This window comes from Lissotriton helveticus, chromosome 7, assembly GCF_964261635.1.
Source record: "Lissotriton helveticus chromosome 7, aLisHel1.1, whole genome shotgun sequence".
NCBI lineage: Eukaryota > Metazoa > Chordata > Amphibia > Caudata > Salamandridae > Lissotriton > Lissotriton helveticus.
Window position 1 is genome coordinate 1578239723 of NC_136068.1, and position 17773 is coordinate 1578257495.

Here is a 17773-nt window from a genome sequence, read left to right on the forward strand (position 1 = left end):
AATTGCGATTCTTTGGATTGGACATTGTCCCACCAAATGCAAGAGGAGGTGACCGCTTAAGGAGACTCCGTAGACTCGAGTCCAGATATATCGTAGACCTCTCAGCTAAACATCCGGGAGGGATGAATAGCGGCGAGGAGCTTTCATGTCATTTGGGGAAATAGCACTAGGGCCTGTAATAGGACCAATGACAAGTACCCCCTGTCTATTACCAGTCGGAAGACCATCTGTACATTTTGTAAAATCTGTAAAATGTATACTTTGTATATTTTGTGGATAGTGTAAATATAGAATCTAAACAACATCATACGAAATCCCAAAATATCAACTCTCCTTGTTGAAATGATGTAGATATGAAACTAACTGTATCAACTGTATTCCTTGTAGAAGACCACTTGACTGCGCTTTACCCGTTCCGCTGGAACTTTAATTTAAAGTAGGAACGTGATTATGTAGATATGTATATAATTAATGTATGGAAATATGTTTGTACGGAGTGTGATTGGTTCAAATTGAAACCTGATAGGACAGAGAAGTAGGTTTCCTTCTTACTTTGTTCCTTTTGCTGCCCCCCACTATGGGTTTTGAATAACTAGAGTAATGAGTAATGAATAGCAGCACTAAGTTGTTTGAAACACACTGGATACATCGTACTTACATATGTAATTTTCTCCTTTACGTCCTTACATTTTGAATGATTTTTCTGTTTTTCTGTTTTTCTGTGCAATTATCACTTTTTGCACTATCTTATTGCACTATCTTTTGCACTGTTCTTTCTGTAAATATGACATTTACTTTCCAACATAGGACAATAGCCGATCCACGGCTTTATTTTCAATTTACCTTAGCACTTAGGGATGAATTGTATTAGATCCAACATTTGGATATACACCCTTACAATATGGCGCCCATAGAGGCACAGAGGGTTACAGTCCTATGTTCATGTCAACTTTTGCAGATTTTGTATTTGTTTGAGATGTTTTGAGAGTAACAATTGACACACTGACGAAGGCTAACGCCAAAACGCGTCTGTGCTTTTTCTGTTCCTGAATTAAAAACTTGGACACCTCCTGGCTTGTGAGTGCTGCCTCTTTGAAGCAACGTACGAAGAGTTGAGCGTCATATATATATATATATATATATATATATATATATATATATATGTATATATATATATATATTTATATATATATATATATTATATATATATATATATATATATATATATATACATATATATATATATATATATATATATATATCCTCTCAATTGTCCCCGTCACAGAGGGAACGCTGTAGTTGGTGCCCGCGTTTTGAGACCGGGAGCGTGTCTCATAATTTCCAACAACAAAAAGTTCACGCGGCACACTTCTTGGCAGGTAAATCTCAGTTTTAATCACTCAGGTCTTCAGCAAAACTCCTACGCGTTTCGAACAAACGTTCTTGGTCACGGCAGTGTTCTACAATTAGTCCTTCTTTCATTTTACATTTTATGCTTTCACCATATGTCTCATAACAGTGATGCATTGTGGGCTATGTAGTTTTATTTACCGTTTAGTAACCTTTTCTTTTCTTTTTAACTTTATTTTTCAGTTAATATGCATTGGGCATTTATGTGGGGAAAATTCTAAGGATCCAGACCCAGCTAATACGTGTTGATCCTTTAGTAGGATATTTATTACGTATCAATATGCACTTTCGTGTATTTTAATATTTTTAATATCGTTTGCACTTTGTTATGTGCTACGATCTCTGGGATATGTCATCCCTAGATTAAGTTGTTACTAGGGCTGAGTGCCCTTTGCCCCACATATGTGCCCATACTTTAGTATTTAAGCCCATGTTATTAATTAGTTAAGTAAATTCACCAACTTGAGAGGTCCGCATTGTACGCAAAACATACTATATCTCATTTTTGATTTCACTACAATTATTTTACAAATGAACATGCATCTCCTCATCTGCATTCAAGCCTTTGGGATACTTTGTTTTGAATTTAATTATCAGTTTCGACTCCAGTCTTCTCAACTTTAAGAGTCTATCTCCCCCGCGTTCTTGATTTGGAATTGTCGCTAGTCCCAAATACTTTATGTCCTGCCATGTTTTTCCTTCATGTTGTTTCAAATGTTTTGCCATGGCATAGGCATTGTCATCATTCTGTATCGCTCGGATATGCTCCAATATTCTTTTTTTCAGAGGGCATTTCGTGCTGCCTATATATTCTTTTCCGCAGTGGCATCTCAGCATATATACCACAAATGATGATTCGCAGGTTATTTTTGTTTTGATTGTGAATTCTTTTCCAGTAGGGTCTTTTAGTGTAGTAGTATTTTGACCTATTTTACAGGCTTATATATATGTAAATAGATAGATAGATGGATAGATAGATAGATAGATAGATAGATAGATAGATAGATAGATAGATAGATAGATAGATAGATAGATAGATAGATAGATAGATAGATAGATAGATAGATAGATAGATAGATAGATAGATAGATAGATAGATAGATAGATAGATAGATCTACATTCCAGCTGACAGACTCCATGGTTGGGGCCCCCATACCATTAATTAACTGTGCAAGGCCTTTTAATTGAACATTTAATGCTCATGTTCATATATGTTTGAACTAGTACTGCTGTGTTGGACGCTATTTGGCATGATTACTTTGCACTGCAGCACAAACTGAAATATGGGAACTGTAGTATGCTACTACATAGGCACCTGAAATTTAACTTAAAAAAAGCACCTGGGTCTTGTCAAGTCATATCTAACCTGTAATCAAGGCAATTTTGCCTAAACGTATCAGGGTTGGATACTGCTTGCTGCAGCCAGTGTTATTTTGTGAATAAAATACACCTGTTATCCAGATCTGGGTTTTGGCACTTTTCTTTTTTGGATATATATGTACACACACACATATATATATTAGACTTAAATTAAATTTCCTTCTTGTAATGTCTGAAGATTTGATGGATATGTTTGCTGAATCTGTAATTCAAGATCTCAAGGAGGTTCAAGCTAGCGTCCAGACTCCCCAGAGATTGCATGAGGATAGCAGGTTGATACAATATAAACACCTCATGCAGAGAATACACCAGAGGAAAGACATTGTGGTGAGACAAGCAGATAAGGGTGGCAGTATTGTGATTTGGCCTTTGGCCATGTATATGGAGGAGGCCAAGGCACAATTGGGCAATATATTTGCTAGAGAAAATAGCCAGAAGTGAAGCTTCTAGAATGAAGATTGAGTATCATATTGAACTCTCTAGGTGGAGATCCTTGGGCCTTTTAACGCAGAATGAATTTCACTTTCTCAAGATAAATGAACCTGTTTTAACTGTTTTTTATTTGATACCTAAGGTGCACAGAAATCTGAGTAACACTGCTGGCTGGCAGATAATTTCAGCAATTGGCAGTCTTTTAGCGAACACATCTAAATTTGTTTTTTTCTATCTTTAGGGGTCAGTCAAAAACTTGTCATCATACATTAAATATACAGGGGATTTTTTGCAAAAAATGTATGACATCAGTTGGGAGGAAAACTTTACTTTATTGACCTTAGATGTAACATCGCTTTATACTAGCATCACCCATTAGGATGGTATGAGAGCAGTAAAGTATTTTTTAAGTTTGAGGCCCCTTACCCTGTACAAGCAATTGATGATGATACTGGAAAAGATCTACTGGTGCCTCAACAACAACATATTTTTATTTGAGGCAGATCTCTGCCGCCAATTGAGAGGGACCGCGATGGGCACCTGCTTCGCACCCAACTATGTGAATTTTCATATGGGCTGATGGGAGGAACAGGTGCTACCATCTACATGTGCAGAACAACTACTAGAAAATGTTGTGTTGTGGACACGCTTTATTGATGACTCGTTTATTATTTGGTGGGATCATTGGATTCGGCCAAAATATTTGTCAAGAAAATCAACAATATTGCACTAAACTTGCACTTTACCTCGCACATCAGTCAGAAATCAGTAGAGTTTTTAGATCTTACTGTTTAAATTGAGCAAGGGAGACTACACACAAAAGTCTTTAGGAAGAGCACAGTAGGCAATACAATTTTACATGCCCGGAGTTTTCACCCTAATAATTTGAAATACAGTTTTCCCTATGCAGAGAACCTGCGTATGCGAAGAAAGTGTAGTGAAACAGCTCAATTAGAGCAAGCACAATGTGATCAGGAACAAAGGTTTTCAGTACAAGGTTACAACAATAAGGTTTTAAAGGAAGCAAAAATCAAGTCAAATCGGAAAGAAAGGGATAAGTTACTTTTCACAAACAGTATACAAGGTGATACTCAACAGGAATTACGTTTTATTACTAGATGCAACACCCATCATGGGGAAGTGAGGCATATATTCCAAAGACATTGGAAACTACTGTGCAGTGACCCAGTCATTGACCCAAAGATGCACAAGAAAGCCCTAATGACTTTTCGGAGGGCGATGTCAATGAGGGATTGGCAGTAGGCAGCTCAGTAATGAGAGTGGGTAGAAATTGGCTTCTGAATGTAGGAGGTTTCACCAAATTGTAGATACAGAGTTAATATCATACAATTGCCCATACCACTAACAGATCAATCATGGAAAATCCAACAAACATTGCATTGCAAGAGCGATCATGTGGTATACGTTTTAAGATGCAGTTGTCAGAAATTGTGTATAGGCAGCACAATTCTGAGTGTACAGCTAAGAATATTGCAACATATTAGAGCAATTATGAATAGAGACTCCACGTCCCCAGTGGCCAGGCACTTTGAGGAAGTGTGTGGCAGTCATTTGGACAACCTGCAATACTTTGCAATAGATCAAGTACCCATTCGCAGCAGAGGAGGCAACAGGGAACGCTGTTTGAGACATTTGGAGTCTAGACATATTCTAAGGTTCAATACAAAGGTACCGATAGGACTCAATATTGAAGAGGTCCTCCATGTTCACTTATAATTAAGAATCTTGATTAAATTAATTCAGTAGTAAAGCGGCTTGGGTTCTTCGTGAAAAACTTCTATCCAACAACGTTTTTCATGAAGAACCCAAGCCACTCAGCGATGGTAGGCTGTGGCGGGGTCGCGAACCCCTACAAATCCACAAATGCGTGTTTCCAAAATTCTGTAAAACAACATCACCACGGCCCAAACTTCTTTCAGTGTGATAATTTATTAGGCAATACCACTCTATGCGTTTCGGAGCATCCGCTCCTTGCGCACTAAAATCAGGTAACTAGAGAATTTGAAGAAGGTCAGGTGATCCATTGGTTTTGACCTTACGACCGACAGTTCATGCTTTTTACCATACCAGGGGTACTCGTTACTAAAGTAAATCTTGGAGTATGTCCCTAGTATATTTTATCCCCCAAAAAAAACGGGACCTAAGGCATTGTCCTGAAAATAGATTTCTAAGAACTCCCAGGGATAATAATAGCATCCCTCGATCGAGTCCACTGGGGTGGCATTGCTCCTCCCCCAGTGTGAGAGGTCATCAAAAGATGAAACATGCCTCAATAAGCTAAGTGTGAGACTACCTCTCAAAAATCTTTTGATGACCCTCCTTTCATGTGAGTCTGAACTGCAATTGTACAGTTGTGACTCCAATATCCTCAAGTAGTGTTGTGTGTCTATCTATTTCAAGGAGATATACTTCAGGATCTACCTCCATTTCTCTCCTACGGGAAAAAAATAACATGAATAGTCTACACGCATACACCAGCCTAACTATGTACACAAACAGGCACACGCATAGGATGCATGTATGTACCTGACTCACTATCTATGTACACAAACACAGAAAGGCATAGCATGCATCAATGTACCAACCTCACTATCCATCTTTACAAGCACACAAGCATGCATAGTGTACATGGATGGATACCTCAGTATACATTGCTACAGACACACATGAATAGTCTACGCGGATACACCGGTCTTACTATATATACAAACAGATACACGCATAGGATGCATGTGTGCACCTATCCCAGTATCAACAGATAAATGAACAGAAGAAATTAAACAGCATATGTCTATGTGCCTACCTCGTTATTTACACAAACAAACAAATGCATAGGATATATCCATATACTTGGCCTGGGCAGTGAACTCCGCTCCGAGCGTGGAGTTTGCGGAGTTTTCTGCACTCCAAGCTCTGCGGAGCTCACAGAGTGCAGAAAACGGCGCTTTGCGTTTTGCAGAAGAGTTTATTCCCCGCTCGCGAACGGTAAGTTCGCGGACGTGAGCTGCCGCTCAAGTAGATTTTCTACCCAAGCAGCAGGAAGACCAGCAGGAATGGCAGTTCGCACTGCACTCCGCCACTTGCGGAACTCCGCTGAGTTTTTTTCAGCCCTGGGCGTAGTGGGCGTAGTGGGGCTCCGCAGAGCTACGCGGAGTGGGCGAGAAGCTACGCCCACTCCCGCACTCCGCGTAGTCCCACTACGCACCTCCCTCCCGCTCTCCTCTACATACATTATTTAAGCAAAATACCCTTAATAAAACAATTTTAAAGCACTTACCGTGTCCGGGGCTCGTCCGGGGCTCCCTCTTGGAATCGCGTCGTCATGGATACCAATGCACATGCGCGGGTGGCCGCGCATGCGCATTGGTATCTATGAAGGGACCCTATTCCAAGAGGGAGCCCCGGACGAGCCCCGGACACGGTAAGTGCTTTAAAATTGTTTTATTAAGGGTAGTTTGCTTAAATAATGTATGTAGGGGAGGGCGGGAGGGAGGCGGGTGGCGGCCGACTCGACTACGCACACGGAGTGGGCGTAGTCTTGCCGGCTACGCTGTCTACGCAAAATGCATAGGAGGCAACACTACGCCTACTCCGTGGGCGTAGCCGATTCGGACGCCCAGGCTTAGTTTTTTTGTCACTTCACGGAGTTCCACGTAGCAAAACTACGCACACTACGCTCAGGCCTGCCATATACCTGTCTCATTAGACATCTGTAACCGACATGTGCATAGAACATATGTATATGTACTTACTTTAATACCTCTCCTAATAAACAGAGACACATATCATAGATCTCTAAACCAACCTCACTATCTCTAACGTGTCATATTATATCATATATGGTCTCCATACTTAGTAGGGATTGGCTGCAGGGCCTGCCTATGCTCAGATCATATTTTTCATTTTAAATGTTAAGGGTCCTCGGACGCTGTGGTGGGTCCAGGAACCCTGTGGCATGTCCAACAAAGGTCCAAGACCCTTTGCTGTCGGATTGCAAATCCTTGACCTAGGATCCTGGATCTTAGGGGCCACATGGGAAACCATGAATCCAGCCGCAAGAAAGTCTTGAGGGCTCCTTTGTGCCCCTCCCTACCTGAGGCAGAGTGTGGTGGATGCTCCCTGCCTCTGTAAGGCATCTTTTTTTCAGACTGTGAGGAGTCGGTCCTCGAGTCTTGCAATGGCAGCCCCAACATTTTTTTTCAAGTTAAGGTCAGCCAATCAAATAATTCTAAGTTCCCATGTCAGGTCTTTGCACCACCAACCAGAAACTGCCAACAGGAGGATAAAGCTCCATCATCCAATCAGATTTGAGGTTTTTTTCATTTGGCTCCGTGGATTGTTCACAAACCCACGTTTGCAGACCATTCACGGTTCAACCGCCCAGATAGCTCTATTTTCCAAAGTCTGATTGCCAGGTCGCCTCAATTTAAATCCTACAAAAAGCACTTGTATAATGCTAAGCTCTCAAAAGATACTGAACAGATTTAACACCAAATGTGTGGAAAGTTCTACTGTCATGCCTGGTTTGGTGTTATCTAGTTCAGCCATATTTTCTCTAGCTATACTAAAAACATCATATGGCATTTAAAATAGGAAATGTCACTTTTATGGAACCCTGTCCTATTTTTGCCCTTCACTAGTAGGCAATGCACGAAAAATGTATTGCCCAACCGAGTTAGTATTTATTTGGGAGAGGTTCATGCAGATTCATTTAACAGTCAGTGCCAAAGTTACCTACCAAACAAAAAATGGCATTTCAATAGAAAGTTAGACCGCATCATAACAGCAACTGTTAGTAACAGCATATTATAATTGACTACCTGCCTTTATGGTTCATGCCATGCCATTTATTCCACCTATATCAATTTTAACAAACAATATTTAACAAAACTGAAGATGCAAGGGGTTATTATTTGTATAATAAGGTAAAATCGCATTGAAGAGGCCATTCAGTGGTAAACAGTGTTTTTTTCATGTCCATTTTGCTGTACTGTGGTCATAAATTTGAATGTGGCTTTTGCATCATCGTAATCAATGAGTGGTTGTGTGTTTATTAGTGAAGGAAGGTGCTTTAATTAATGTTATCGGATACGATGTATTGTCACTGTCATTGCATAAATATGATATATGCAGATGTCTAGAGTATAATATGCTATTTAAAACCATTGTTGAGTGTGAGGAAAGACTGTGACTTCCAAGAGGGGAAGCCATGTTGGCTTTTCCCTCTCTCAACACAGGAAATTAATAACATATACTCGCGTACATGGTTTACACCTTGGTGCTTTGTCGTGTGGACTTATTTTAACAAAAGGTATTTAACCAAAGGAGCTACGTGTGTGCAGTGGCGTAAAACACACACTGAAGAGACCTCTTATTACAATAGGTGCTTCCCTGTGTAAAGCTGTTGTTACATGCACTCTGTGAGGCTGTACAATGTTTTTCTCTTGTCAAGTGTGCTGAGCTGTGATAATACACCTGAATGTGACCTTTCCACGGTAGTAATAAATGTGTGAATGTGCATTTATTTGTACAGTTATTCTAGAAACCGTGTTTTTGGGTCACATTTATTTTATCTGCCATATAGATATTCCATGACACAGTAAAAAAAATGGTGCAATAACGTGTTCTTTAGAACCGCTGTTCGAATAAACACACATTCACAGAACAACACACGTTCATACTGCAGGGATCAGTACATTATTTTTCATATTTCATTGGATTGGTCCCTTTGAAATAATGTTTGTGTGTGGTTTACGTGTCTTTACACCACTGTTGTTCTTTGTGCAATGAAAGCACTCAAACACACACACACAGATATACAATCCAGTCGAATTGTACTCAAATATCTCCATAGAAATGCGCGCATATAGCATGATAATAACAATTTTTCGATTAACTGTACTTAAAGCAATACTAGTATATGTATATGTGCATGAACGTATGTTCATGTGCGCTATATGTATGGTTGCCTGCATGTACAGTTACTTTGAAATAATGGTGTGTACATATCCAAACATACGCCCGCTGGGGCTCTCGACGACTCGAGGGGAGGGCGCCGACGGCGAAGGGCGCGCACAACTCGTACTTTATTTAGGGGTCTCTCGACAGCTTTAATATTCGCGTCCCCCGCAGATAAACGTATTTTGCTGGTGTTTGGGACTCGCACAGGAAGGCAGGTGGGCTCTACGATGGCTACTATGATCCCCGAGGCACTCAATGTGCGTGTGTGCGCGTGCGTGCGTGTCTGTGGAGTGAAGCACGAGCACCCACACACTCTCCGGAACGGGAGGGAGGGCCGCGGGATGGAGAGACGACATCCACACACCAGAAACATACATTAATATAAAATTAAAATAAAAAATTCCCTGACAGGAGTGACCCGTGGCGGTACACGTATGGGCACGGCGATCAGGGAAAGTTTAAATTAGAAATATGCGTCCGCCTTATAACGGGAAAGCTTTAACTGTCGTATTATTTGCGGATCTGGTTTTTCACATATAAGATGTATTCAAACGGGGGCAATCCCTACCTTTTGTCCTTTAAATAAAGAATCAGTTTTCGATTGTTTGTGTGTGTGCTACTTGCACAGATGGGTATAATTCCGCACTGTTCGTTCGCGTGCCCGGGATTCTAACTGCATAGATTTATGTTTCTGTTCCGAGGCGCTAATAAAGATTGTGACATTAAAATCCTTCGCGGCCTCGAAAACGCCATGAATAATTGAAAAGTCTGGGACACGGGGGAAAGACGTGCTCGTTTCCGGCTCTGTCCTGCACGGCACGTGCGGCACAGGAGCCCCCCCTCCCCCGGGCATGGAGTGCGCCCCGCGTGTGCTGCACAAGAGCCCCGTGCATGGAGTGCGCCCCGAGTGTGCTGCACAAGAGCCCCCGTGCTTGGAGTGCGCCCCCAGAGCGTGAGAGGACAGCTGCTTCCCCGTGCAAACACCTACATTCACATAAATCTGTATACCCGAAAATGTAACGGGCATGCCTTTTTATTTAAATAGAGAGTATACCGTGTATTACAGAATACAACCGAGGGTTGAATATATTCATCATTGTAAACGTATGATTCAGCTTGCCCGTGTGCGTGTACGCACACAAACGCGCACACATGTGTGTGCAAACCAAGGCATACATTCATTAAAGCGAAAGTATAATTTCGAGTTAATGTAAAGCATAACACATACTAAAAAACGAATATGTATGAATTCGCGTATTTACGTGCACACGTCCAACCCCCCTGAGATCACCATCTAAACCGTGATAAATACCACGGAGAGTCTACAATAAATAGGGTGCGATAATCAGAATATTAAAGATTGAGGCAATGCCCGGCTGCACTGGTGTGGCGCGCGGCGGGGCCCTGCAGGGTACTGGATGCAGCAGGGCGCGGGGCTCGGTACACGTGTCATCGGAGGGCTTGGGGCGAGGGGCGGTCCCTGGGGAAGGCATGGCAGGAAAGTCCATCGAAGGACACGACCCCAACAGAAAGGAATCTGCACGGAAGATAGCGCCTAGAGGCGGGTCCGCGCACGCTACATGAACTATGGACACAGCGCGTAACCTATCAAAGTCTGCGCAAAACGCACATCAATGTATGTAAGCAAGTTAAAAGTAACAGAAGACACGTGTCTGACCAGGAAGCAGAGCATAACATGGCTAATGATAAAAAACTAACATAACAAGCATGCGTGTCACACAACATGTACCAAAACAGATTACAAGTTCATCAAACGTACTATAGAAACCAGTCATTGCAGAGAAAGCAGAACATACAGAGCATAGCAGAACAAACATGCCGAGGGTGACATGATAAAACTACCACATCGAATATAGGAAGCATACGTACAGAGGAAAGCAACACTTTAAAGAAACTCTACAAATATAATGTAACAAACACATCGTGCACAAGAAGCACACAATATAAAACACAGAGGGACACAGGGACCAAGGCATGTCAAGCTTACAAACATGCCTAGCACTGCACCAGAAACAAAGCACCCCTAATCAGCATAGCATTGCATACCAAACACCACACACACTCGACACCTAAAAACACACCCGTAACCAGCATAGCATTACAGACCCAACACCACAAACACCCGACAGCGAAATAAACATATGTAACCAGCATGGCACTGTCCAAACACCACAAACACCCGACATCTAAAAAACAAATATCTAACCAGCATAGTAGTACATACTAAAACCCTAGGGCTGAAAACACCCCCGTAACCAGCATCGCACTGCATACCAAACACCACAAACACCGACAGTAAAAGCAGACCCCTGAACGCGCAGAACACTACATACCAAACACCTGGCCGCTAAAAACACACCCGCAACCAGGATAGAACCACATACCAAATACCCCACTTACCAGACAGCAAAACACACACCCCGTAACCAGCATAGTACTACATCTCAAACACAACAAATACTCGACAGCTAAAAGCACACCCCGTAACGCGCAGAACACTACATACCAGACACCGCAAACACCCAACAGGTAAAAACACACCTGTAACCAGCAGAACACTACATACCAGACACCACACACACCCGACAGGTAAAAACACACCCTGTAACCAGGATAACACTCTATACTAAACACACCAGACAGCTAAAAATACATCCGTAACCAGCATCGTACTACATACCAAACACCGGAAATACCCGACAGCTTAAAACACAGCACGTAACCAGTATAGCACTACATACCAAACACTACAAGCACACGACAGCTGAAAACACACCCGTAAGCAGCACAGCAGTGCATACTGAACACTACAAACACCCGACAGCTAAAAACACACCCGTAACCAGCATAGTACTACATATAAAAAAAAAACACCAGACGCAAGACAATCTCAGCACACACCAATGAGTCGGAGTGATGAGACTCTTTTTATACCTTGTGACTGCACGGATACTTTTGTCATGTGTTATACCGAACGTATCGATATTTCGCGAGTTTTTATGTTTTTTTGTACTGGCGGACGATATGTGGGTTTACTTAACCTGAAACAAAGTCTATTTGGCAATGTATGTAAAATGCCCTACCAATCTTCACTGTCCATATGGTGGGGGTGTGGGCGATCCCCTGGCTCGGCCCTGTAGAGAGCTTGCAGTGCACTCTGCCCATGACCGGGCGGTTATACGTAGATAATGACCGTTTGTCCCCGGGCATTATTTACCAGTCAGTAGTGGCAGTGGGGCCTCGTCCGGCGAGGGACATGATAGGATTCTATTTTTAATGAATTAACTCTTCCCCGGTCGTCGGTCGGTTCCCTCTAAATTATGCCCCCCACCCACACACCTCTATCTGTGTAACACCTGTCACTCTCTTCTCTCTCCCTTCTCTCCTCCTAGCTCACAGGAACCCCACGTCATACTTTATTTCTTGTACCCCTAGGCGCCCCTCATCACCAGCCTCCTTTCATCCTAGTCCCCACTCCTCCTTTTCCCTATTTCTTTGTCCTCCTCCCTAGTCCTCGTGTTCTCTGTTCTCTTCTTCTGTCCTTCGCTTTCATCCTGTTTCCATCCCCGGTTTTGCCCCTCTTATTCGCTCTCTGTCTCTCGTCAGCATTCTTTCTGTTTTGTAAATGTTCCCCTCTCTTTTTCTTTGTCTCTGGCACTCTAGGTTCTTGCATTTGCATCTCGTGTTCTCTAGCTTCTCGCTCTCTCTCTCTTTATCTCATTCCCTCTCTTAGTCGTCGATGCCTTCGCGTTATAAGACCTTTCGGTACAACTCGTTCTCTTTATCTTCTGTCTGTCTCACCCCCTCTGCCTCGTTTCAGTTTCATTCTCTTCTCCCTCTTTTTGACGCAGTTTTTGAGCCCACCCTCCCAACGCTGCCTTCCCTTGTTCCTCGCTCCGCCTTTTCTCCCTCACACTCTCCCACTGCTCACTTTTAAGCCATCTCGAGGTCTTTTTCTCCCACCTCACTCTTTCTGTATCTGCTGCTTTATACCTTCTCAATTTGCATGTTACCCCTCTCATTTCTTTCCTTAATTCTCTCTCCCCTGATCACTTCACGTCCGTTTACTTCTCTCTGTTCCCTTCGACTTCCCGTCTCCCTCTTATTTCATACTTTCTCCCCCTCTCCTCCCTCCATTCCTGTCTCCCTTCGATTTATATTTTCTTTGCCCTTCTCTCTCCTCCCCTTATTTCTCTCTCCCTTCGATTTGTTTTTTTCATTTGTCCTTCTCTCTGTTACTCTCTTTTCTGTCTCCTTTCTATATATATATTTTCGCTGCCCCTCTCATTCTCTTTCCTCCTATTGTTTCGTTCTCCACCAAAACTCGTTTCTCTGCATGTTTCTTCTCCCTGACTCCTTCTTTACGCATTCACAATTTCTGCTTTTTTATCCTGCCCTTATCCTGTGTTTTTCTTTTTTCTCTCTCTCTCTCTCTTGTCTTTTACTGCTTCCCCTCTTTCTCTTCTCCATTTCCTGTTTTTCTTGTTCCCTTTACATCTCCCCTCCCTTTGCTATGTCCTCTTTACCAATCTTTTCATCACTCCTCCCTAACCCCCTCTTCTCTTCTCTTTTCCTCTGCTTCCATCTCCCTCTCCCCCTCCATTCTCTTTGTGTGTTTCTTTCGTTCCTTCCAGTTCCACCTCCCATCTCCCTCTCCCTCCTACCCGTCGCTCACATGCCTTTAGACCCCCGCGCCCGCAGTAACACCCCTCCCCAGGCCCAAGAGCCTGGTTTCCGTTCCTCTGGTCTGGGATTAGGGCGCGGGGGCGGCTCCGGGGAGCCCTTGTCCCAGGGAGGCTTACGGGATAATGTGCTCTTCGGGCCGCGTCGGTAATCACTTCTCCGCTCATGCTGCCTCATAAAGCCCAGCACATTAGAACACCCCCCCCCCCCCCAACTTCCCTCGGGGGTGGGGGGGGGGGGAGGGGGCAGAGGATCAAGAAATAATCACGGAGATCCCCACGAGCCCCCTCCCCCTGCCCCACGAGAGTGAGGCCTGCCCCGGGATTAGTGCGGGGGGAAAGGAAATGAAGGTCGGACGGAGGGCCCGAGGGGCGTGTGCTGCCTCCGCCCCCAGGGCAGAGAAATACACCTGAGCCTGTCGGCACAGAATACAGTGATCTGGTGATGGGGGGTGGGGGCCTTAATTACATCTGAGGTGACAGAGATGAATGCGGCCTCAGTTCTGCAGAACAGGAACCGCGTCAGGATGGGGGCAGTACCCCTACAGCAGCCTCCTCTCATATCTATCTATCTATCTATCTATCTATCTATCTATCTATCTATCTATCTATCTATCTATCTATCTATCTATCTATCTATCTATCTATCTACGAATGCACAATCTGATTATATATAATGCTACGTCTATCTGTAGCGATACTATAAATAGAGCTGTAGTCCCAACAGAAAGCAAGATACACAAAGCGATGGACAGATCAACAGAAAAAGACAGGCACCTTTATATGCAAACATATAGTGACATCTATATATACACGGGGTCGGTCAGCCATCACTGTGTAAGCCAGGGAGCGCTCCCTGGCCCCTGTGCAGCGCCCGCCGGCAGGCCCCGGGCGCCGCTCGCGTCTCCTACCTGTGCAGGTGTCCCAGGGTCCTCCCCGCCAGCTGCTTGAAGCCTTCCTTCTTGAACTCCATGCTGCTGCCTGGCGCCCGGGCGCCGGGTGGGGGAGGGGCGCCGGCCGGTCTCTGGAGTCTGGGCGCTCAGCACAAACTTCCCCCGGATCTCATGCCGGGATTGAGGCTGCACGAGAAGAGCTCTCCGAGCAGGGCTGGGGCTGGCGGGCGGGCGGGGGGCTGCTGTGGCACGGGGAGGAGTGGGGAGCCGGCTGGGGAGGGACCTGACAGACACCACATCTACCTCCGCGCAGGCAGGCACCGCAGCTAACTCCACTCAAGCAGGCACCGCATCCACCGCCGCGCAGGCAGGCACCGCAGCTAACTCCACTCAAGCAGGCACTGCATCTATCTCTGCACAGGCAGGCACCGCATCTACCTCCACACGGGCAGGCACCGCATCTACATCCACACAAGCAGGCACTGCATCTACCTCCACTCAAGCAGGCACCACATCTACCTCCACACAGGCAGGCACTGCATCTATCTCCACACGAGCAGGCACTGCATCCACCGCCGCTCAGGTAGGCACAGTATCTACCTCCACACAAACAGGCACCGCGCCCAGTTCACCACAGACAGCTACCGTATTTACCCTAGCACAGTCCGGTAGCACAAGCAGGTCAGCATAAGCAGGCACACCAGGCACAGCGCAGGTATACTGCTATCTCCAGGAACGCACCAGTCGCATCCTCTGCCACCTGGACAGCACCTAATGCACCTCAGCACAGGCAGGCACTACAGCCACAACACAGACAGGCACCACATACATCTACCTCCTCGCACACAGGCACCGCGTCTACCTTCACAAAGGCAGGAAGTACTAACAACACAGGCAGGTGGTACACACACGCCCCCGCACGGGCAGGCACCCCACGCAACTCCTCAGAGGTAGGTACCGCGTCTACCCCTCACTTCCGGCTCCCCGCGCACAGACAGCAACGACCGCCCCACAGGCAGGCACCCGTCTGCCCCTCGCACGCAGGCACACCGACCCCTTCCCGGGCAGGCAGCACCACGTGCACCGCAGCTCAGGACGCACTGAGCTGAGCCATGGTGGGCAGGGTGTGCAGCGAGGAGTCCGCCCCACGTCCCCTCATGCGTGGGTAGCCCATGAAAGCCCTGGGCGGGCCGGCAGACTGGGTGAGGATGTCCTGACCGGGCTGACCTCCCACCTCCTCAGCAGCCTGTCCTTGGGCAGGCCGGGGAACTGATCTTCAGGACCGCGGTCAGCTCCTCTGCTGGACAGCGACATCCCCGCCCCTTGCAACTCCAGACATGCCGAACACCTCCCCCACCTGCACATTCAGGCTCAGCGAGCTTCACCCACGCCCCCACAAATTCCTGGAAATCCAGGAACAATGTCCCCCCCAGGGCTCCTGGCAACTTTGGGCACCGAGAGACCCTCCCACTTGTCCCAGATCCTCCCACCCGCCCTCTGCGACCTTTCTCTGTACCACACACAAAGATATCCTCAACTATGTACCCTCAGCTCCAGGTGCAGCTGCGCCTCATGCACATGACCCACGTCATCACACCTGTTGTAATCTACGTGGCCTCAAGGCCCTGTCAAAGCCTGCAGTGCCCAGTGGCTATATCCCCTCCTACCACCGGCAGCAACTCCCAGCACCCACAGTCCAGTGACAGCAAGTCACTTCAGACACCTCCCACTCCATGTCACTCCAGACACCTGGCTCTGGATCTACTCACATAGGGCAGGGGGGCAAGAAGAGTAGGAAGCACTCGCTGCACGGAAGGACTGCATCGTGTTGCACGGACAACCTGAGAATGCATGCATAGTGAGCGTATCTGGGTGGAACCGTAATCACTAAACGGGAATTGACCAAACCCCTGGAATTTGGAGTGCACCAGACCAGGTGCAAACACCGGGCAATAATTAGAGACACATAAAAGGCACACTGAAACAGCCACCCAACCCCAACAAAGTACAGCAGAAGTTGTACTACACCAACACAGACACAGGCTGCTGGACTTGGCACAAAATGAAGGCTACATAAGAAAAGCTTACAGAGAGAGGGTAGCACTTGTCTCAGTTACCAGAGGAAATCGAAAGAAAGATATCGACTAAAGTTTACAATTATGTTAGACCTTCTTCAACAAACTTAACCACCATTAGCACCAAAACCAGACAAGTAGAATGCAATCCCATCACAGACAGCACTGGATCTAATGTCCTCAGGCTTCGCCAGAGCCCCTCTTCTGCAGTCGCTACTGTCTCAGAAACTGCATTATCTGCATCTCTGACTCTTGTGTCAGAGGTAGTCTGGACCGTTGCACCGCATTAGCTGAGGGTTCCCAAATAAGGTCTCAATATGCAGCTAGTATGGGTTAGCCAATATCTCGTTTGACACGTACCTTAGATTGCATATATACTACATTTATGTCACCCACCGATATAACACACATTTACGGGACTAGGAACACATATTCCACTATTGTGTAGTCAAGTCAAAGAAACTTTATTCGGTGATTAAAAAACACCATAAAAGCACACTCAAATATACATAGTAAAAAGTCATTAAACATTTCAAGATTCTTTGTACAGTAGATTTACAAAACATAAATACAACAATATAGCCATATTTAACACTTAAAATTTAAAATAAAAGCATTTCAATCTTCTCCTCTAGTAATCCTTAAACGAAGTGCTACCTTGATAAAATTCATAATGCTACACAGTGTTAAGGGTTCCGCAGCTTTCTGTAAGAATACTAGTGCCTCCCTAGCATGGACCAAATTAGCTTTTTTCAAAAGGCTTACAAGGAATCGGCGTCTGGGCATTGAGTAAAAGGGGCAGAGTAAAACAAAGTGAAGGGAGTCCTGCGGAGACCTATTGTCGCACCCGAAGGGCCCCTTCTGTTCTATTGATGTAGCAAATCCCGCTGGTGATGC

At 45.1% G+C, this 17773-nt stretch overlaps 1 protein-coding gene across 1 annotated transcript in view; it reads right to left on the minus strand.

The window, feature by feature from the left end:
* SLC17A7 (solute carrier family 17 member 7) overlaps positions 1-15930 on the minus strand; it is a 386211-nt gene extending 370281 nt beyond the window's left edge. Inside the window, exon 1 of the mRNA XM_078650978.1 lies at positions 14820-15930. Within this exon, the coding sequence (XP_078507104.1) occupies positions 14820-14881 (62 nt within the window). The 5' untranslated portion in view covers positions 14882-15930. The remainder of the gene's footprint in view (positions 1-14819) is intronic.
* Between the last annotated feature and the right edge of the window lie 1843 nt (positions 15931-17773).